Source organism: Manihot esculenta, chromosome 12 (assembly GCF_001659605.2).
Source record: "Manihot esculenta cultivar AM560-2 chromosome 12, M.esculenta_v8, whole genome shotgun sequence".
Lineage (NCBI taxonomy): Eukaryota > Viridiplantae > Streptophyta > Magnoliopsida > Malpighiales > Euphorbiaceae > Manihot > Manihot esculenta.
In genome coordinates, this window is record NC_035172.2 from 10,024,124 (window position 1) to 10,047,881 (window position 23,758).

At 28.7% G+C, this 23,758-nt stretch overlaps 1 protein-coding gene across 1 annotated transcript; it reads right to left on the reverse strand.

Moving 5' to 3' along the window:
- Nucleotides 1-7,647: 7,647 nt before the first annotated feature.
- LOC110627254 (tryptophan decarboxylase TDC1) lies at nt 7,648-9,441 on the reverse strand. Its single transcript, XM_021773503.2, has 2 exons — nt 8,932-9,441; nt 7,648-8,742 (listed from the first exon to the last, which is right to left on the reverse strand). Exons 1-2 carry the CDS (start codon nt 9,383-9,385, stop codon nt 7,706-7,708), a joined length of 1,491 nt encoding a protein of 496 aa, XP_021629195.1. The 5' UTR covers nt 9,386-9,441; the 3' UTR covers nt 7,648-7,705.
- Nucleotides 9,442-23,758: the final 14,317 nt, after the last annotated feature.

Here is a 23,758-nt window from a genome sequence, read left to right on the forward strand (position 1 = left end):
TTTTTTGTTTTACACTAATGCATCCTATATTGTTCTAATTTCTTCTAATTACTCTAAATTAAATTATACATTTATACTATTTTTCCAAGTTTGAGAATTCTAGAAAATATGATACCTTAATAAAAGGGAATCTAGAGATGAGATGTTGGTGAGTAAGTATAGGTATGGGTGGGTATTCGGTTCGATTCGAATCAAATTCGAACCGAACTGAATAAATCGAAAATTAAAATTTTAGTATTTATAAAAATCAAATCGAATCGATTTTGATCAGAATTCAAATCGAATCAGTTTGATTCGATTCGATTTGATTTGATCGATTTTAATTTTTAATAAATTTTTTATTTTTTACATTTTATTTATAATATTTTAAAATTTAATTAAAATATTTTAATTTTAATATAATTTAATTTCTCTATATTATTAAAAATAACATATTATTATCACTAATCGGTTTGATTCGATTTTTTTTATTTTTTTATCAAAATTGAACCGAATCGAAATAATCGAAATTTTTAAAATTAAAAACGAACCGAATCGAATTGAATAAAAAATCGAATCGAATTTTAAAATTAATTCAGTTCGATCAGTTTTTTCAGTTTGAATCGAATACTCTGACCCTGCGTATACGTATAATGTACATGTATTTTTATGCCAAGTCTCAATGATTAGTAATATATCTATTGTTGGTTAATTCTAGATACCAGTATGATGAGAAACTATGGCTTTATAAATTTCTTTAAAGGCAATTCTAGATACGAGTATAAAGAGAAACTATGGCTGTATAAATTTCTTTAAAGGCAAAAAGTGTGACAAGGTGTAATATTAATAGTATTTATCAGATACCTTTACAAAGATTTTTTTTTTTTTTTTAATATGAATGTAATTAGCAGTTTTCGTGGATCGGTTAAGTACATAAAATTTATTTCAATTAAAATTAATAAATTTAATTAAATGATTATATTAATTTATTTGTATATTTTATTCAATTTATATATTTTTATTAATTAATCAACAAATAATTATTTTATATTTAACAATACAATTTATTTCTAATTTTATTTTTTTCTTTATTTTATTTGATTTGAATATAATACTACTTAAATTGTTTTATATTTATATTATTATTAAGAATATAATATTTTAATTTAATTATTTTTATTTTTTAATTTTTAAAAAAATTGAAATTAATCATATTTTTACATTTATAGTTTTTGTAGACACATTATTTTATTTTTCTAAAATTATTTAGGTGCAATAATTTTTTAATTTTTATAAAATTAAAATTAATCCCATTTTTAAAAAAAGTTACAATAATATGCATAAACTTTTTTTAAAAATTTCTACGAAATTAAAATTTTTGAAAAAATTAAATTAATAAAATTATTTTAATGTTTTAATTTATGCAAAATTTAAAAGTAGTCATATTTCTAAAAGAGAATTAAAATAATGTGCAAAATATATTTTATTTTTATTTTTATAAAATTAAAATTAATCATATTTATAAAAATAATTAAAATAATATGCAGAAATTATTTTAATTTTAAAAATTAAAATTAAAGCTATAAATTTTATTTTAAAATTATTTTTTTAATTTACAATATGTAAAAGTGTATAATTTATAAAATTAATTATATTTTTTTCTTTATTATTTGAAATATAAAATCTAAATTTAATTATTTAAGTTTTATGATATTTTTTTAATTTATATTTTTTAGTTGTGCTTATATTATATTATTGAGGTATTAATGATTTTTCATTGTATTTCATAATTAGTATAATATTAATTAATAAATTTTATTTTAATAATTGATGGTTATAAAATTAATAGATGATTTGAATGATTAACTAATGGATAAAATATATGGATTGAATTGAATTTGGTTATAAAATTAAGTAATTATGTATTATGATGGATGAATATGATACAGATTCAAATTTGATTCAAACTAATTATTAAATACATGTATATTTTCAGAAATGACGAGAGATAACGAGAAATTAATGTATTTATAAAACAATAAGCTTAGATGGAAGTTTTGATATATATATATATATATATATTAGCCAAACATTTATTTGAATTGTTTATAATTTTAGCCAATTATTTTGAATGATAGTTAAATTTATTTTAACCTGAGATAAAAAGAGAGTTATTAAATGTTGAAGAGGCAATCAATTTAAATTAGCTAGTAATTTAAAAAGTGGGACCCAATTGAAGAAGCTATGATTGAAGCATAAAATGCAACACTTTTGTTTGAAATGGATGTGTTTGTTGAGTGAAAAATGAAGTCGTTTCATTTTTCTGATAGATTCCTTCCCTTTTCAACCATCAAATACACAAATCCTAAGTTCATTATAAAAATTAATGAGACAGAGGAAGTGATTGAAATTTCACATCCTTTCCTATGACTTTTATATTAAGCAATAGTGGTGATTCAGAGTTTGCCGGTGGTTCTAGCATTTACCTGAATGAGTTTTCATTTAATTCAAATAGAGTAGTGACAGGTGAAGTATAGACATCACATGTTGTACTCTATATTTGATCCAAAAAAAAAATCTTAAAAGAAAATGAAAATATGTGTATATCTATTATTTACTTGTCTTTAATGTCTTAGTTAATGCTTGTAATCAGATATATTAATATAGTTAGTGGTTGCGAACCTGACCTTTTGTTGAATCCATATAAAGTGTTATGCTTCTACTGTAGAGTGAGGTAAATTATTATTTCTTCAAATGGATGGATTCAGATGTGTCATCCCATGTGAAAATTGTGTTTGCTAGTTTATTTAAGAAGATTGATGAATTGTCTAGCATGTTACTAGAAAAGGTGTAGTCCGAAAAAGATGATTACCTTCATTTATCATATATTGGATGAGAGAAGTTTTAAAATAGAAGTTTGATAGAAAAAAAAAATCAACAAGTTAGAACATGAGGTAGAAATGAAATAGAGGTTATGTAAAGAGATCATATTGGCCATTTTTGCGCCTAGTTAATGTGAAATTTACTGGTAAAAAAAAAGGGAATGCTTTGTACTTAGCTTAACTTGTTGGTAGGGTATTTGAATTAAGTAACCTTTATCATGATCACTTCTTTTAACAATGATTATGCTGTATTTTCTATTATCTATGAATGCAAGGAATTTATACTTGCATTATTAATGTGATTTCATGCCTTCCAAATTTAATTCAACAATGAAATAAAAAAAGACTTGATCTTATCAAAATATAAGCAGCTTCATTCGATTCATATGGTTAATCATATTCAAAAAAGCAATTTTGTCCATCAATACGACTATCATCAAAATATACATATATAGTTACCTGTAGCCAATGTATTTTATCATGTATACTCAAAATACTATATATACTCAAAATATTTTATCTACAACAAGAAGTGCCTAGCTATTTATTAACAATTTACAAATACAAGTCATAATGTTATTGATGTCAATATGTAATAACTCTAATTAATTTGGATCCTACCTTCTTATAATACTACTATAGGACTAGATTTTTATTTATTCGATGAAGAGCAGAGGATTTAGAAGTAGTCAACCGGATGAAAGCCGTAACAAATGAAGCATGTGGATTGAGACTTACCTTTAGTAGAGTCTCATCCGATAACTCTTCATTCTCTAGTTTGACCTTCCATTTGGACTACGCTTGGATCGCTTCTATCCGAGTCGTTAGGGTATTAATAGAAGCGTCCTCCCTTACCCTAGAAATAATAAATGAGGCCTCCTCTCAAATTTTATACTGCTCGAGAGTAGCTTGCAGCCTTTTAATGTATTGGAGCATTGTTTAGATTGTTGAGATTTGCTTCGTTGACCATAGATGATGTGTTTTGTTCACTACCAGGAGCGAAAGAAATGATAGCGCTCTTATTAGTAACAACCTTAGCAGCAGCTCGTAAATTGTCAGCCATTTTAAAAGAGAAAAGAAATATTTATTTTCAAAAGAAAGGGGATAAGAGACCGATTAATCCAAATGAACAAAGAGGATTCAATAGATTTTTCGACAATGGAACTAAATGATGTGGTTAAAACGAAGCTATGCGGCGATTGGTCACCTTACAAGAAAAAGAACGTGAGGTAGTTAGCGCCTATGACAGTCATTCCGATGCTCAAATTAGTAAACTGAATAAAAGGGCGAATGTAAGGAATTATTAAGAATTCAAGAATAATTGTGTAAGAATTGTATACCTTAATCTTTGCGATTGTTTACTTTTATACTGTAAGAAGATGGAAATAATTATCGCATCTCCTGGAAATCAGGTTAGTACCGACTAATTGATAGGAGATGTACCAACCTAATTGATAGAAGATTATGTGATTATAGGTATAATAGGAATATGTTAAATTGCATTCTCTAATAATAACTTTTCATAGAGTCTCGTCATGTAGTAGAGAGGACAAGTCTTGATAAAAAGTTGAGACCTATGGTGTCCGAATCTTCTTTTTCGTTAATGGAACCAAGTATCATATGAGAATCTCCTTGTCATGTGACTTTGTTTTTAAGTGCCGACACATGACCTGTTTTAGACAATTATTATGCTATATAAGGGTAATAGATATACTATTTAAATTAAAAAAATAAATTTTAATACTAAAAATTCCATTTAAATTATTATATTATTTCAATAATATTATAATTTTTTTATTAATAGTTATATAAAATATTTATTTTAAAAAATATTAAGTTGTATTTGTTACATTTTTTTTTATTTTCATAGTTATGGAACAAATCTAAGAAAGAATGTTAACAATTGTAAAAATCAATATAATTGATGAATCAGTATGTTCAATGAATACAATCTGAGCAAACAAAACCAGTCTTTTCTGCGATAGATATCCTAAAAGTCCACTCTGTAACAGAATAAAATGATTATATGAAAACTTACATCAAGATAAATATATTTGTAAATATTAATAAAAAATATTATCAATATATTTTAATTAATAAAAATTAGAAGATGATCATTTTATAAAATATTATAAACTTTTTATAAGAAGTTTTATTTATTTAATATATGTTATTTTTATAAAAACCAATTGGTATTAAAAAGTTTCGTGTATTTTAATATTTAAATTTTAGTAAATTAAATTAAAATAAAATATTTATAAATATTTTATCTTAAATTTAATTCAAAGAGTATATCATTACTGATTTAAATTGAAAAATTAAATCAAATTGATTTAATTTGATTTTTAATAAATCGATTCCGCTTTAGTTTCGGTAAACGGATTTAAACCGATTAAAGTGCGTCCCATCCCTTTGGTTCCCTCGTAGCAGATCCTTTCTAAAACCAGAGAGTCTCTCCTTCCTTAAAGCAGACGTTTTGGCTTTTATTGAAGATTTACAGTGTCTTTCCTCACACCAGGGCAGACTTGTAAGTTGGAACTTGGAAGCGAGCGAAGGCCGCTCTCACATGCTTCTTTCTCGACCAGATTTGAAAATTGGGCGCATCCTTAAATGATTTGCAGATTTGTAGCATGCTTCATCGTATCAGATTTGCATATTTGGGGCATCGCAATGGCAGATCTAGTCAATTGACACCCTGATGATCATTCTCGGTGATTGATTTGTAGGATCCGAACGACGTGACCTCCTCCTTCATCGCAGCACTCAATCTATGCTTCACCACCTCCTCTTTCATCCCCAGATCTGTTCATTTGTGCTTTGACTCCTTTTTACTCGTAGTAATCTGTTCATCGTGTGGATATATAGGGATTTATGGGTTTTCATGATTAAAACTTTAAGTGATAGTTTTTTTTTTTTTTTTTTTCCATTGTTGTATGGGTTCATGAGTTTTTATCTGGATTATTTGATTATTTGTAATTTTTGTGTTTGTTGTTTATGATTTGTGATTTTGTATGAGTATTTTGTTAAGAATTTGTTTCAGAAGTCTTTTATTTTTCATTGTTTTATAAAAGACAAAAAGCGGGTGGGACAAACGGCAGTGTATGTATATAACAGTTTACTCAATTCTTCCAGACCAAAATTGAAAAAACCAAGTAAAATATTGCATAACTGAACCCAAAACTAAACTAACTTTTTTTTTATTATTATTAAAATCATGATGTGCTCAATTAATTAACATAATTTGTTAAATTTTAACATGAAAAACATAATTTGTTCAATAAATAAATTTATATTTAAGAAGTACATAAGAAAAATTCTAGCAATATGTATTTTTTAAATATATATTCAACAATCTCTATCTTATTAATTAAAGAGTATTTATTATATTAATTTTTAAAATTTTAAATTAAATAATGAAATTTTAAAAATTAGATGGCGAAAGATAAGAGATTTTGAGTTAAATTATATTAATTTTTAAAATTTTAAATTAAATTATAAAATAATTAAAAATTTTAATTTTTTTACCTTCATAGCCTTTATTTATTTGGTGTATAAATATAATAAAATAATTCATATAAAGTTCTCAAACATGATATATTTTCTCAAATTTAAGTTTAAAAATTAAATATAATTATAATAAAATTTATAATTTTAGCACAACTTTATTAATTTTAAATATTTAAATTAAATTATAAACTTGTGAAAAATTTTATATTTTTTTATACTAGTACGCCTTTTTCAACTAATAGAATATAAAGTTTGGACAGTAACTTCAAAAAAAAAAAGTGTTGCTAGTATTATACATAAAATAAAAAATTGTAATATTTAGTGTATCAAAATAATTAAAAATTTTGAGTTCCCTTAAATTTTTATTACAAATGTAAGGCTCTAAAGTCTCTCATTGTTAATTAAAAAAAATTATATTAAAACGTGATTAATAGATTAATTTTTTCATTTTTAAAATTAAATATTTAATTTTTATATAATTATTACATTAATTTTATTAGTTAATCGATAAAAAAAATAAATAAATTTAAATTCTTTTTAATATAAATGAGATTTTTATATTATATAAATTATATTTTAATTTTTAATTTTTAATTTTTAGTATAATCGGCATATTATTTTTTATATTTTTAAAATTTAAATTTAAATTTTTATATTCAATCCATTTAAAATTATAATTTTTTCATTCTAAATATCAGTTTAAAGTCCATATATAGTTAATTTTTTTTAAAATATAATTTATTTTTAAAATATTTTTTATAAAAATTTATAACTTATTTAAAAATTATTTAATAATATTTAAAAATAGTTTAAAAACAACTAAAATTATAAGTATTTTCAAAAAAATTTAAAATTATAAGTATTAAAATATTTTAATAAATAAAAATCGAAGAATAAAGTGTTAAAAATTAGTTAAATGAGATATTATAAATAAAAATTAATAAAATTTAAGTGTTATTTTAAATAAAAATAAAGAATTAAAATATTAAAATTATAATAAATAAAAATAAAATGATTATATATAAATTTAAATGTATAATTTAAAAAAATAAAAATTAATTTATTAATTATATTAAAATTTAAAAATTTAAGTATAACTTATTTATTTAAAAAAATAATAATATTTTTATTTTTTAATAATAAAAATAAAAAAATGGCTTTTAATTTAAAAGATTTGATTATAAATAAATTTAAATATTTAATTTTAAAAATATAAAAATTACTCTATTAATTATGTTAAAATTTTGGAGCAAAATATAATTTATATTAAAAAACCACTATCTTGTAAATGCAAATAATTTCCCGACACGGTTACATTTGCTTCATTTATTGCCGACTTAAGGACAGACTGCATCAGCTCCTTCTTTAATCAACTTCCACGCGGAAACCACGTGCCGTTCCTCAGTTAATGTGGCCCCCACTGCAAATCTTAACACATACTCCCCACTGACTTTCGTGTGCGTCATATAAATCTGGCCCGTCGAGTTCACAAGCTCCAGCAGCTTCTGGTTCAGCGTCTCGGTTTGACCCGACCCGTCCTTATTTGTAGGGGAGATCAACCGGAAGCACACAAGCGCAAATTTGCTAGGCACCACGATTTCAAACCTCGGGTCGGATTTCACGAACCCCTCAAACATTTTAGCCATATGGACATGCCTCCGTATGTGGCTTTGTAGGTTGGCAACACCATAGCTTCGCATTATCATCCATAAACGCAGCGACTTGAATCTCCGGCCGGTACCCACTTGCCAGTCCTTGAAGTCGACGACCGAGCTTGACTCGCTCTGCTTGTTGCTCAAGTACTCCGGGTTCGTGCTCAATGCGTTCACCAATAAGCTCGGCTTCCTCACCCACAAGCAGCAGCAATCTAGATAACTTAGTAGCCATTTGTGCGGACTCAGACTCAGCGAGTCGGCTCGTTCGATGCCGTTTAGGTAATCCCTGAACTCTGGACATATGCATGCGCTGCCACCATATGCAGCATCCACATGCATCCAAATGCCATAGTTGTTTGCCACGTCAGCGAGCGTCTCAATGGGATCAATGGCTGTGGTTGAAGTTGTCCCCACAGTCGCACAGAGGTAAAGTGGGACCAAGCCGGATGCCACGTCAGCTGCTAAAGCGGTGCGGAGAGTAACGGGAGAGAGAGCAAATCCTGTGTCAAGCGAAGTTGGTAATAGTCTTATGTTGGAGGGATTTATCCCAGCTAATTTGCTTGCCTTGGTGAATGTAGAATGTGTCTGGTCAGAGCCATAAACGACAAGATTACCCAGATTCCTGTACCCAGTTTTAGCAAGAACTTGGTCTCTAGCTGCTACAAGCGTAACCAGAATTGCTTCACTACTTGTGTTTTGAATGACTCCTCCTCCTGAACCTGTCAAGTAATAAACATATTTATTGTAATTTCTTGGCTTTTAAATAATTATCATCGACAAACAGGCATTTAAAGTGAAACTCACTAGAAGTTATAAAAAATAAAAAGCGTACGTCTTAATGATCCTTAATTAGCAAATGGTTTTGTATATTGCTGTAATTTTCATAAACAAGTTTCGGGCGAAAATACCTGAAAACATGAAGGTTTTTGGTAGCTTGAGCATGTTTGCAAGCCAGTCTATAACGACCATCTCTAGCTCAGTTGAAGCAGGTGAAGCAAGCCAATTGAACCCAACAGAATTAAAACATGTGCACAGCATTTCTCCAACAAAAGCTGCAGTGCTTATAGTAGCTGGAAAGAATGCGAAGAAGTTTGGACTTTGCCAATGAGTCATGCCAGGGATGATTTCTTTTCCAATGTCGTCGAGAATGGTGTCCAAGGACTCTGGAAGGTAGGGTGCAGTTTGTGGGAGGCGAGCAGGGAGGTAGCCAGGTTGCACCTGGGTGAGGACTGGGTAGGTTTCGATATTTTGGTAGTAATCAGCAATGAAATCTACCATTCTATGGGCATGTTTGCGAAGTTCTTCAGGGTCTAGGGGCTTGAATTGACTAGTTTCAGGTAATTTTGGACTCAGGCTACCCATCTTTTACTGAATAATTTTTGTGACGAAGCGGGTAAAGAGCAGGGAGGTGTAGGTTCCTGTCGATGGTTTGGTGTTTGGAGAAATAATGAGCAATAGCTGATGGCATTTATAGATGTGGCAATTAGAAGTGTGAAATATTGAAAGGCAAATAGCTTGATTAGGATTTGTTTTAATTAGGATTTTTTTTTTCTATTTCAATTAGGAGTGGAGAATTTTTTTGCTATAAATAATTTTTATTTTGTATATAATTAGAAGAAGTTAAAAGTTAATATTTTCTTTTATAATGAGTTTTTTTTATTTTGTATATAATTAGAAGAAGTTAAAAGTTAATATTTTCTTTTATAATGAGATTTTTTTAGTTGAAATTTAGGGTCATCTTTTATCCTTTATAAAGATAATTATTCTTAATTTTCTATATGATTAGCAACTTATTAATTGTTTTTTTACGTTCTAATATAATTTTTATATTTGATTATTTTTATTTTTAGTCACAATTATTGATTAAGAGTGAAGTAGAGCAACTCTTTAAAATGATATTTACTTCATTCATTATTAAATTATATGATGAAAATTTTTTTTTAATTAGTGTTGATTGATCTTGAATTCCGTATCAGTTTGATATCAAAACATATGTTAGATTTTTCATTTATCTTTTAAATTTTTGCATCAATTTAAATTTTTATTAGTTTCGGTCTATTTATTTTAATTTATTTCATATTTTCTCCTATAAAGATGATTAAAATAATAATAAAAAAATATTATTAAAATAGTGTGAATTAAAAAACGTTTTACAAATTTAATGTGATTTTAAAATAGTTTACTAATTTATTGTTGTCTTAAGAAAATGCCACTAAGAAATTTTTTTTTTTGGTTACGTAAGTGCTCTTAAAATTGCTACCGAGAATCACGTTTCAAACTTGATTTAACCCAACGTCACATGTACTTCTAAAAAGCCAATGAGAGTGGCGTTCTAAAAAGCAATCAAATGCTTCATGCCACTTTGACTACCATTTTAAGAAACAAAAGACTATTTAAGAAAAATTTCTATTTAATTCATATAGTTTAATAAAATTAATTAATCACTTTTTTTATTAAAAAAATATATTAAATATAGTCTATTATTTCATATCGTTAATTATTTAAAATTAAGTAGTTATTATTTTTAAATTACAAGGGCCAAATAATTATTGTCGTGAATTATAGGGATTAATAATTATTTTTTAAAATTATATGGATAGAATAACTATATTTTAAAACTATAAAAACTAATTAATAAAAGACATTTTAATTATTTTACATATGATTAACAACTTATATATATATAAGGATTAAATAGTTGATTATTTAAAATGAAATGGACTAAATGGTAAATAACTTAGAAAAGGATTATTTGGGTCTAAATTTTAATATTTGTTATATTACGTTATATGAGGCTACACTGTAATAAAAATATTAATATTTTATAATGTTATTATTATTAGGATTGATTGCAAATTTTTCTTATTTAACACTAAAAATCACAACAAAAAAAAATTATACATAAAAAGCTAAAAAAAAAAACTATAATTCAACATTATTAACCTTTTTGCTTAATTTGAGAAAAAAAATTAAACACTCTAAAGAATTGAATACTGAATTACATGAGGTAAATAAAAGTTCTGATTTTAATAGAAAGAATTTGCTTGTCAATTCTGATAGAAGAGAACAGGCCATTCGACAAAGGGATTTTAAAATTGCAGAGGTTTGACTCAATCAAGCCGCGGAGTATTGAAAACAAGTTATAGTAAATAACTTTAAAAAATTATATTGAAGTGCATAATTAGTTGAAAATTATAAGGTGTTTCAAATAAAATAAGATTTTTTTTGTATTTATTATTTAATTTTTTTAATATTTGTTATATTTTTATATTTTTTATAACAAAATTTTATAATTAATTATTTATGAAAAAAAAATTCTCCAACTTTACATTTATTTCAAAGAGAGAATATGATTGCTTAAAAAAAAAAATTCTCCAACTTTACGTTTATTTCAAGGAGAGAATATGATTGCTTAAAAAAAAAAAATCTCCAACTTTACGTTTATTTCAAAGAGAGAAGATGAGTGCTCTGAGGTTTTAGTATTTTTATATTTATAGGCACGTGGAAAATACGTTAAAAGTAATTTTTCTTGTGAAAATGTTAGTTAAAGTGGCATTTTAAAAAATACTGTCACTTCCAATTAAATCTAAGTCATCTATGTTCTTATGAGAACTTATATAAAAAAAGTACTCCTTCAAGTAGATTTTTCTTAAAAAAATAATTTAGTCCCTATAATTTAAAATATAATATTTTAATCTCTATAATTTTAAAAGAATAATTTTATAATTTTATAATTTCAAAATAATAATTATTTTATTTTTATAAAATAAAAATAATAACTATTTAGTCCATATAATTAATAAAAAAATTAAATAATTAATAATCTAAAATAATATAGAGCATTCAGTATGTTTTAATTATAGAAAAGTTGACCAATTAACATTTATTAAACTACACGGACTAAATAATAATTCTTTTCAAATACGCTATTTCTATCGACATCAAATCAAATCAAATTTAAAAATGCTATTTTCTATAGCATTTTAATGAGAATTTACATAATGAAAAAAAATACTTTTCTGAATAGCATTTTTTTAAGCTAATGCTAATTTTTTAAATTGTTTTAAAATCATATTAAATTTATAAAAAAAATTTTAATTTATATTATTTTAATAATAAATCTAAAAAATGTCTAGTTATGAAAAAAAGAAAAAGAGAAAAATATAATTATATTTTCATAAAATAAAAAAAGAAAAAGAAAAAGAAAATGAAAAGAAGAAAAAGAAAAAAAATGATATATAGATGAAGATTATTAAAAAAATAGGCTATCTGCCGTAGATTTTGCGACGTATATAGTTTCCCTCGCAGAGAAAAATAATTACTAATGGCACGTAAGTTGAGATGTCAATTTCAAATTATTATTTTTAAATCTTATCAATGGTTGTACCAACACGGCATAGATTTGGTTATACCAAGCGAAAGTTTATTTCTTTAATATTTTTTGTCTACTCCTTATATCGTTTGATTTGGGATTACACCAGCCACAAGTCCTTGTTTTTTAAGAGAGTGATAAGATTTGAGGAAATCTTTTCCTAGAGCTCAAAAGTTTTATAAACCAGAGTTCAACTAGCTACAGTAAATACTTGATAATACTAAAATAAAATATAATTTTATTAATTAATATTAATCAATTAAACGTTAAAAATAATAAAAGAATATATGCATAATTTAGGAGCTCATAAAATTATATTTCATAGCAAATTAACTTCTGATTAATATTTACATTATAATTCACCTCTCAAAGATATTCATTATCCAAATTGAACTTGTGCAAGAACAATTCTTGCAACAATAATTTTTTTTTTTTTTACTTTCTATTTCAACTATTGAATATTTCTACTATAAAAAATTAGCAGTAAAGCATAATACCTATCAAATTTGTAACTAAAATTTTTTATCGGTAGCCCATCACTAAACTATTAACCTATCTTAAGGCCAAACATGAAATAGTATAAAAAAAATAAAGAAAACTTGATATAGCCTCAACAATAAGCCTTTTGACATCAATAGTCTCCATACTATAAATTATATAATAAAACCATTATACCATGTAGAATTATCTACATGGTACAACAAGCTAATAACAATTAGATAACTATATAAATATAGCCAACAAATGGATAAGTGAACTTTTATGGTAACTAACTAACTAATATTTATTTTTTTACAGAAAAAAGTAACTACTTTTGTATAAATGTTCATATTCTATTTATTTGTTATACCATATAAATATTTCACATAGTCATGCTTATATGGCACGGCCGTTTTACTCTATAGTAATCCTTCAACATTTCAAATAAAGAAAGTGAGACTTGTTTAGACATTGCACCAACATTGAAATAAATAAGGCATTAATAAAGCACATGTATCCAAATACTAAAAGCTATAAAAACAACTTTGAGCAAAAATTCTAGAAAAAGTGAAAATCTAATTGTAACTTAATGTTCCATAAACATGCCTACCATAATGCAATTCACTCTTGAACTTGGCATTACAAACCTGGTTCAAGTGGACCGAAAACACTTCGTATAATTGATTTTTAACCTGTTATTTTTTTATTCTTAACTCCAACATTCTTAGATGTTTTAGATTTAAGATTAATATGAATATAATAACGTGTTGAAAAACACTATCTTTTAAGTACGAATTTCTAATGTATTAGCGACGAAATGAATTGTAATTAGCGATGAAAATTATTTGTTGTTAATTTGTCGAAAAGCAACTTAGAATTAAACAAAAAGAAACAATCATAAATATTTTCATTTTGAGAGTGCAGTCGCCAACCCCTTCTATAGCCCCTCTCTTCGCACTTCCGTAGATCAGCAGTAATTGATATCGAATCCATAAAAAATAATCTATTAAAAATTAACAAATATGAATTGTGTATAGAGATAATATGGTCAAATTCATAGGAAATTAACACTAAAAATTTTCAATTGATGAACTAAGAAAATAAATAAAAAGCAAAAGGGGTTTGATGATGAGCTAAATAAAAATCAATTTAAGAAAGCGATAATCAAAAGAGAATCAAATCAATGTAAATAAGTACTAGTTGAAGATTTTGATCCATTTCAATTTTGAAAATTGATCATAAAAATAAAAAATTACCTTTATTCATTCCAATAAATTAGTTATATTTATAGAAGACGCTCCTCATAATTAATCTCTCCTTAGATTTTAAATTAATTAGAAAATGTATGCTAATTAATTTTAATTAACAAATTACCCAAAAAATGTCTTTGGAATTTTAGTTTATCAACTGCCTTAAAAATTAGAGAGACTCAATTCAAACTAACAAAATAAACTGTGTGGTGAGTTCAAGTTGGATCATGCAATTTCTTAGTGGCTTATACTAATTATTACTTGTTGTTGAATAATTCAAGAAATTACATATTTCAAGCATCCAAACTAATAATATATCACTTTGAAAATATGAATAATGACCCTATTGATCAAATAATAAAGTAATAATAGTATTAAGAACTGAAATTGTATAAATATTGGAAGAATAAAAGATGAACAATTATGTTTAGATCCTATAATTCATGGATAAACTGAAATTTCAACCTAACTCCAATTAGAAATAATGAGTTTAACCATTTAAGGTTTGAAAGAAAAAACAAAAGAGAAGAGAAAAAATTCTGCTAGAAGAGATTGTTAGTGGATAATATGCGGTTGTCCACAAAGATAGGCTTAAGTAGATGCTGAACCCTAGTAGAATCCTTTTGAGAATAAGAAATCTTCGTTGCTTCAATTTAGGAATCCTACTTTTAATATGTTTCCATTCAGGAGATGACTCCTTGATTTCAGAAGGATATCATGCCGTGCTTAAGAAGAGAAAATTGAGTGGGGTCCCGCGGCTTTGAATAAGGAGGTTTGGTCTTTTAATTCAAATTTGAATTATTTTTCTGCTCACTGTCAAGTCTCTGTGCAGACTGTTGATTTGCCCAGTGGTTTGGACAAACCATTGCTCCAATCTTTCAACTGTAATATAGTCAACTCAGCTCGAGAGTCTGAGAAATTCTGGATTCTATGAAGTATGATCATCTGATAGGTTTGTCCAAATCACTAGTTAAGTCATTTTCAGCACTTTTTAACACCTTTTTATCAAATCCACTTCTCTTTTACTTTTCTGTGAAATATCATCAAAAAATATAAAATTAGTTAGAAAAATAATCAATTCAATGCTAAGAACAATATGAAAAATGTGTTGAAATTACATTCGATCAAATACCCTCGCACCTAACTTTTTGCATGTACTAAAGTATAAGATAATTGAGACAATCAAATCCTTCTCTACTTGATCATGTTTTCCACTAAGTTTACTACTTTAGATCCCTAAACTAAAGCATCACATTGTAGCTAACATGCACTAAGGTAATCTCTCCCCTCTTTGTATCTTTTTACCAACTGTGGCTCAAAGGTGCCTTCCTCATAAAGAGAGAGAATTAATATTTTTATTCATGTACAAATACTTTTTGGTTTGACTATGTAGCTTTTGACACAACCTGCCCTTACCACTTCAGTATATTTTCAACTTTAAGCACTTATTCTTGCTTGAAAAGTCATCAATCTTTTTATGCGAAAATACATATTTCTGATACCCACATTCGGTTACTTAGATGGTCACATGGTTAAAGTGGCTACTAGCTCTGCTCATAGTCTTTGACCAGCAGAGTAAGTTTCAATTTGTGCTGCACACTTTTTATTTTCTGCTTTTTTTTTTTTATTTTGATTGTTGTGGTTTGGGTAAGTCCATGCAACAATCACTGTATATGCCATTCCTAACACACACAGTTATCAGTTTTGCTCATCTCATCATTGATTAATGGCAACCATTTAAACCACAGTGAGCAAGAAGTCAAATAAAAAGAGACTTCAAAAAATGAATGCAACCCACTATAAGTGATTCAATAAGGGTTTAAAAGGTGAGCAAACAAATGGGTCATGGGAGGGAGGCTTTTATGAATTTATTATCATGCTTGGTACATGTGTGAAAACAAAAAAATGAACTAGGAAAAAAAATGTGCAGAATGTGTGAAAAGATAAGAAGAAATATGTGAAAAGCTGTACAATGTGAGATAAGAAGAAATATTTGAAAAGCTATACATTGTGTGCCAAAACTAGTACCAATACCCCCACACCTATGTTGAACATTGTCTTCAATGGAAAAAAAATATATAAAGTAAGAGAGTAACTTCCTAGGAGGTGTGGATTTGGGCAAATCCATGGCCAAATCAGTGGTGCTGGCCAGCGCCAGGAAAGAAGTGATTAACTAAGAGTTGCAACATGTTCTCCATATGCTGGATGTCAGTGTCAATTCTATCCAAGTAGGCATCAACAGAGGAATGAGGAGTAGCATTAGCCTGTGCCTTTGCTGGAGCTGCTGGTGATGGTGCTGTTGCTTGAGGTACTTCTACTTGGGCTGGGGATGCTAGGTGATTTCCTCTAAACACACGCTCATTGCATGGCATAACTGGTCCTGTAGGGGTCAAAGAGAAAATACCATTAACCTTGCAAAGCAATCCCATGTCATCTAAAACACATAAGTCTAGAAGGGTTGGTTCACTAGTCTGGTGGAGGTCAATATGCTTGATCAAACCAAAATTAGGCCCATTTTTCATGTTATTATTGATATTAAATTACACATTTTCTATCTAATTTTGTGATTTTTATATTATTTTGCAGAAAATGGTGAAAAATAGTAAATTGGTGAAAAATGGCCTAAAAATGCTCAAAAGAGGGTTTGGCCGATGTTGTTTGGCTTAGCCACCCTCAAGGATGGCTAAGGAAGATGCCCAAAGAGAATGGAAGAAAAAGCCAAGAAGTCAAGTTTGGTGTGCCAAGATTAGTTTTCCCAAACAACTGCCCAAACCAAGTTTACAGCAGAAATTGAGAAGGATAAAGAGTAGTGCAGACTTGCTGTTTGCCCAAATAGTTACCCAAACCAATTCCCGCAGAACAGAAATAGAAAAGTAGACAAAACAGATTGACTGTTTGGTGGACTGTTTACCCAAACAGTCGCCCAAACAGATTTTGCAGCAGAATTATGCAGAAACACGGAAAACCCAGAAGTTTAAATTTTCAGAAGTTTATCCTATCTCAAACACTTCAAGACACCTCAGCAGTGCACTGGACACCTCAGCAACAGAATTTCGCCCCACCAAGGAGTCCAAAACACAAAGAAACTCAATTGCAAAGGGAATTAAAGTCCAAATTGGAGAAGAATTCCATATAATCAAGGGATGACCTAGGGCTCCCCATTCAGCTATAAATAAGATAGCCTTCTAGCAGCCAAGATGATTGATTTTCGGAGATCATCACCCTCAGCAGTGCGCAGCACCACCAGTAGCCGTTTAGTCGGCCGATTTGCTTCTTCTTGCTTTCTCCCTTTATTTTTTATGTTAGTTTCAGCCATGAGTGGCTGAAACCTTATTTTCTAGTTGAAGATTAGGTGAAATTTCAGTTTGTTAATGGATTGGGAGATCTGAACCTATTATGTTCATCTTTTATTTTTCAATATTTATGCAATTTTACGCTTAATTCTATTGTTACTTTGTTGTTTAGATCAATAGAGCCCATTGATTCTTGATTGCAAAGTGATAATTTGTTATTTTGGGTAGTTTAAGTCTATAATTGCTTGAATTATTCAAACACAAGTAACTCTTGGTGTAAAAACTAAGGAGATTGCATAGTTTAGCTCAAGATCACCATATATTTGGTTAGCTAGAATTAGGTCTTTCTATTTCTTAATGCAATTAACAGTTGTATGAATCTAAAGCCCCAAGGAAACTCCTTGGCAACTTGTTAATTAGTGATTAATTAGCGAACGTTTCCTAGTAAATTTATGCTTAAGGAGGGATATGGAGGTGAGGAGCGTCTTCCACCTCCATAACTAATTTATTGAGCCAAATAAAAGAACCTAAGTGTCAATGATCAATCCCAACAACTGAAATGGATCCAATACTTCAACTAGACTCTCCTCATTATTGAATTTAGTTTTCTTTATTGTTTGCTTTACTTTGTTACCTTTAATTCTAATTTAGTTCATCAAACTTCAAAACTCCCCTTTTTATTTTATTTTCAGTTTATTTACTTGGTCATTGATAGAAGAATAGGTAAGTGTCAATTTCCTGTGAATTCTATCCTTTTACTACTATCTACAGTTGTAAAATTGTGGATAACCAAAAAGGTTATTTTTGACCGGCCTCGACAACTGCACAGTCAATGCTCAGGATAAAAAAGATGCAGATTTACAGCTAGCAAAGTGATCACAGGGCCAAGAATAAGGGGGCGACGATAAGAGAGGATACCGAAAATCAGTGTAGCAAGCCAAAACTCGAAGTTAAGCTTGTGCCCAGACACCATGCACCAAAGGAAAAAGAGTTAAATTTTTGTTAGAATATTTGATGCATCCTTGTGTCCAAAAAAGGAGTAAGCCAAGAATCTATGCAAGTATTTTAAGCAAGGATTGCACAAAAACAGATCTTTTGATTTATTGGGGCAGTACACATCAAGAGGATTATCACAAAGATTAGCATAAATCAAGAAATCAGAAGGAAAATCACAAGTGAGAACTTGGGGGTCAAAACCCAGAGCAGAATTGAACTCAGCCATAGACATGTGAAAATGGTGTCCTAGTAGTCGAAAACTAATAATGTCCAACGTGTGGACAGTGAGCATGGCAGACTTGTCAAAGAAGAATGTGCAATAGAATTTGTGGACAAGCTCAATGAAGAAAGACATGCGCAGGTGAAAGAATGTGTCCCAACCAATGCCATCGATGAGAGCTGCCACCTCTTCCTGGATATCCAGTGCATGCAATGTATCAAGGTACAGATACTTACCCAGTATGTATAGAAAAGAGGAGATAGCATTATACCTGGTGCACTTAGTTTGCTTGTTAAAAACCAGGGTTTTTGAATAATGACTTGAAGGCGGTGACTTGGGCAAATCTTTGCTGGAATCGGGGGTGCTATGATTCTCAGAAGATGTAATTAGCCAGCTAGTGGAAGGATTAATGCAACACCTAAGGTTAGGATGTTAGGGTGATGGTGTTGGGGTAGGACGCTTTTGCCCACGAAGAGATGATAGAGAAGGCGATGGTAACGATGTCTCCTGGCGTGTTTCTATGCTATTAGTATGGTGCATAATGTGGTGCCGTAGGCAGTGCTCACAGCTGGCATCGATAAGTGTTGTTGACAGGCAGTTGTAGCAATGTGGTGTGCAAGGGTGGCACAGCCGATGACTGGGTTTCGGTGATAATTTATGTGATTGGTGAAGGGTTGACAATGGGCTCAACTATGGTGTTTTATTTTTCTATTTTAATTAGGATTTGTTTTCTTTTTTTATTTCAACTAAGGTTAGATAATTTTTTTTGCTATAAATAACCTTTATTCTATACATAATTAGAAGTTAAAAGATGATTTTCTTCATAATGAGAATTTTCTTAGTTGAACTTAGATTCACCTATTGTCCTTTATAAAGATGTTTATTCTCTGTGTGTTTTTTCATTATTAGCAACTTATTAAAAATAATTTTTTGTGATGTTCTAATATGATTTTTATCGTTTTTATTGATAATTATTGATTGGAGGTGGAGTAAAACAACTCTTAAAAATTATTTTTGTTTCATTCATTATCAAGTTATGTGATTGAATTTTTTATCACAGGTTAATCATGAATTCCACGTCAATAATATCGTAAATAAATAATAAAAATAAGTTCAATTAAATTTTTATATTTTTTTTCTCAAGTACCAATTTAATTTATTTTTTTAGTCAATTAAATAAGTTTTGATTTAATATAATTTTATTTTTTTAATAATAAAATTTTATTTTTAATAATAATAGAAGTTTAATTTCATTGCTAATTATGAACAAATTAATAGTTAATTATTATTTAATATCAATAACTTTTGTGCTAATAAGAGATATTTTAGAAATAAATTGCAATAATATATTATCCACACTAAACAAATTCCTTTACAATTTTGCTTAGACTTCAGCATACTTTACAGTCTATGGTTTAGCATTGAGGTAGCAGCTTAGCCTTGCAGTTTGGCGTTTGGACTGCAAAGGACATGCGAAATTGTATCATGTCGAGAAAGCATGTGATCTAACAAATGGACTTGCAATACCCATTGCAATATGATCATGGCTAAGCCTTATGGTTGGCATATCTACTTCCTCAAAAGAAGATATATGTAGATAGTAGAAGTTTCTCTTAAACGCAGAGACAGGATCAATATCATACTATATCAAAATGTGGCTTTAATCACAATATGATACAAAAACTCAGCCATATGAAACCCAACACCCCAAACAATCAATTCAGCATGATTTCTTAATGCAAAGCTCTTTGCTTTAAAAAGAAAAAAAAGTAAAGTAGCACGATTCTATTTTAGATAACTAAACAAAAAGGAATTCAACCGCTAGCTAACAATGTAACAAAAAACCTGAATTATCGATTTTTCCACTAAACCTCTAATTGAACCATGAAATTAAGAACTTAGATTTAATTCCCGTTTGAATTCCAATGCTAGGATTTCTAAGTTTTGATTGAATTTTCGTTGGATTTGGAACTCTGGGGTTGGAGATTCTAGAAAGGTGTAAAATAGTTTTTTTTTTTTTTAAGTGTTAGAATAATCAAATAACTTTGAAGTCTAAGGGTAGACCATAGTGTTGGTATAGTTTTGATGATATCTAACTTGAAAACTTAATAGATATGAATGTTTAAGTGTTGAATAGGTTATTTATATTGAAAAACTATGAAACGCATAGCTATGAAGAAAAATAAACACTTTGTATAACTCAAGATAAATCAAAATGAAAAATAATCCAAGATGAGTTTGTCTGTTTAGGCTTAATGTAAAAGATTGGGTAAGATTGATATGTGAATGGTATCTTATAAAAATCGTTTTCAAATTTCTAAGTGATTTAATATTGTTTTATCAATTTTTGAAATCTTTCTGCATAATTTAAATGATCTTTCAATAGATTAATATTAAACATTTAATTTATTATCTAAAATTTTCAGAGGCTAAAATTAGATATTTTATTTTTAAATAATTTAAATTTAAATTTCTAATTTCTACTTGCTTTATTTTTCAATAATCAATTTTAATTTGTGTGTACTTACTTTTAGCCCGTAGAATTTTCAATGTACTATTGGCTAATTTCTCAAAATCCTGTTACTGTTGCTCACCTTTCGCAACTAAGAGTTAGAGTTTTTAAATATCTATATCTAAGAGTTTATTATGCTCCTTTGAACTTGGTGAAAGTGTTGGTATTGTATAGTATTCTTAAGCCATATTTAAAATTTTCATTCAATACTAGAGTTCTTTATTGGTAAATCATCCTCGCTCTTTTTAATAGTTATTTTCTATTGTCATTTTGAGTATTGAGAGTAAATTATTTCCTATCAAGTAGGTGGGTTTTTGTTAATTTTGAACAATTGCTTTTATGTTCCTAGTTTGAGTAAAAATATTATTTCAGTTTCTATTTTGGACGATGAAGATTTTTTCATTTCTCATTAAGAATAAGAAATGCTTCATTTATAATAAAAATGATTTGTTTTATTGTATTGCAAATTCATATGATGGTCTTTATGTCCTTAATCTAGATGATTCTAGAGACAATAATATCTATAACATAACTTCTAAGAAAACTAAGTCAAATGAGTTAAATCCAACATATTTATGGCACTGTCGTATTAGCCATATAAATGAAAATCACATATCTAAGCTCCATAAGGATGGCTTATTAGAATCATTTGATTTTGAATCATTTGAAAATTGTGAATATTGTTTGCTTGATAAGATGACAAAAAACCATTTTACTGGACAAGGTCAAAGGGCTTCAAACTTATTGGGCTTAGTACATACAAATGTATGTGGCCCACTAAGCATTAGTGTCAGGGGAGGTTATCAGTACTTCATTACATTCACTGATGATTTCAGTAGGTACGGCTATATCTACCTAATGAAACATAAACATGAATTTTTTGAAATATTTAGAAATTTTCAAAATGAAGTGCAAAATCAACTTGGTAAAACTATTAAAATGCTTTGATCTTATCAAGGTGGTGAATATTTGAACCAAGAGTTTGATGAACATCTTAGAAATTGTAGAATTGTTTCACAATTAACTCCTCCAGGAACTCCACAATGGAATGGTGTTTCTGAAATGAGTAATCGAACTTTATTAGATATGGTTCAATCTATGATGAGTCAAACAAATCTCCCTTTACCGTTTTGGGGTTATGCCTTGGAGATAGCTGCATTCATTTTAAACCGAGTACCATCGAAAGTGGTTGAAAAGACACCATATGAGTTATGGACCGGCAAAATGCCTAGTTTGTCTTTTCTTAAGATTTGGGATTGTGAGCCTTATGTGAAACGCCCAATTTCATATAAGCTAGCTCCAAAATCTATTATGTGCAATTTTGTGGGGTATCCTAGGGAAACCAAAGGATACTATTTCTATATTCCATCAGAGAACAAAGTGTTTGTTACTCGAAATGGTACCTTTTTAGAAAAGAAATTTATCTCTTAGAAAATTAGTGGGAGTACAGTGCAACTTGAGGAAACTCAAGCACTATAAGAGAGCATTAAACCGCCAGTACGACCACTTCCAGAACCACAAACAGTTGTGGAAGCTGAAAGGGTGACACAAGTCCCACGCAGATCTGATAGGACGTGTCATCAGCCTGAGAGATATGGATTTCTCATGACTGATAGTCGTGAAATTTTGCTCATTGATCAAAATGAGCCCACTACCTATCAAGAAGCTGTGTCAGGTCTAGATTCTGAGAAATGGCTTTGTGCCATGAAATCTGAAATGTAATCCATGTATGACAATCAAGTTTGGTCATTAATTGATCTCCCTGAGGGTATTAAGATTATTGATTGCAAATGGATTTTCAAGAAGAAAACTGACATGGATGGAAATGTGCATACCTACAAAGTAACGCTTGTTGCAAAAGATTTCAAACAAACTCATGGTATAGACTATGATGAGACCTTTTCGCCAGTTGCAATGCTTAAGTCGGTTAAAATTTCCATTGCCATTCCTGCGTATTATGATTACAAGATATGGGAAATGGATGTCAAAACAGCTTTTCTTAACAGAAACTTGCTCGAGGATGTATACATGACACAACCTGAGGGTTTTGTAATCCTTGAGAATTCGGAAAAGATTTGCAAGCTTCAAAGATCCATTTATGGATTGAAACAAGCCTCTCAGAGCTGGAATCTTCTTTTTGATGAGACAGCCAGAGACTTTGGATTCATCAAGAATGAAGATGAACCTTGTGTTTACAAGATGATTAGTGGGAGTGCAGTTGTGTTTCTATTCCTATATGTGGATGCTTGTAACGACCCGAAAATCGGACCGCTACCGGCGCTAGGATCCGGATCGACTTAAGGTCGCCGGGACCCGTAGCAAGCCTAACATGAAACCTGTGAACCTGTTTAATCCCATACATGATCAACAATCATACATAAAAAATTTAAAACTTTTCTTTCATACATTCTATCATATGCCAAACTCAACCTGTGCATGCACTGAACCTGTACATAATCATAAACTTGACCCCTCTGTGGGATCTCATCAAAGCCCCCAATGGGTGGCATAACAAGAGTTGAGTTGGCTAAACATGGACATCAATAACATTAAGATCATGTTTCGAAGGGATTACATTAAACTATAGTCAAGCACACTTCTAACTTCAATAT

Bases quoted from the DNA above. Each gene is read 5' to 3' on its own strand.
- LOC110627254 (XM_021773503.2), bottom strand. From the start codon at position 9,385: ATGGGTAGCCTGAGTCCAAAATTACCTGAAACTAGTCAATTCAAGCCC. The intron at 8,743-8,931 runs GTATTTTCGCCC...ATTACTTGACAG, and splicing joins AAAAACCTTCATGTTTTCAG to GTTCAGGAGGAGGAGTCATT.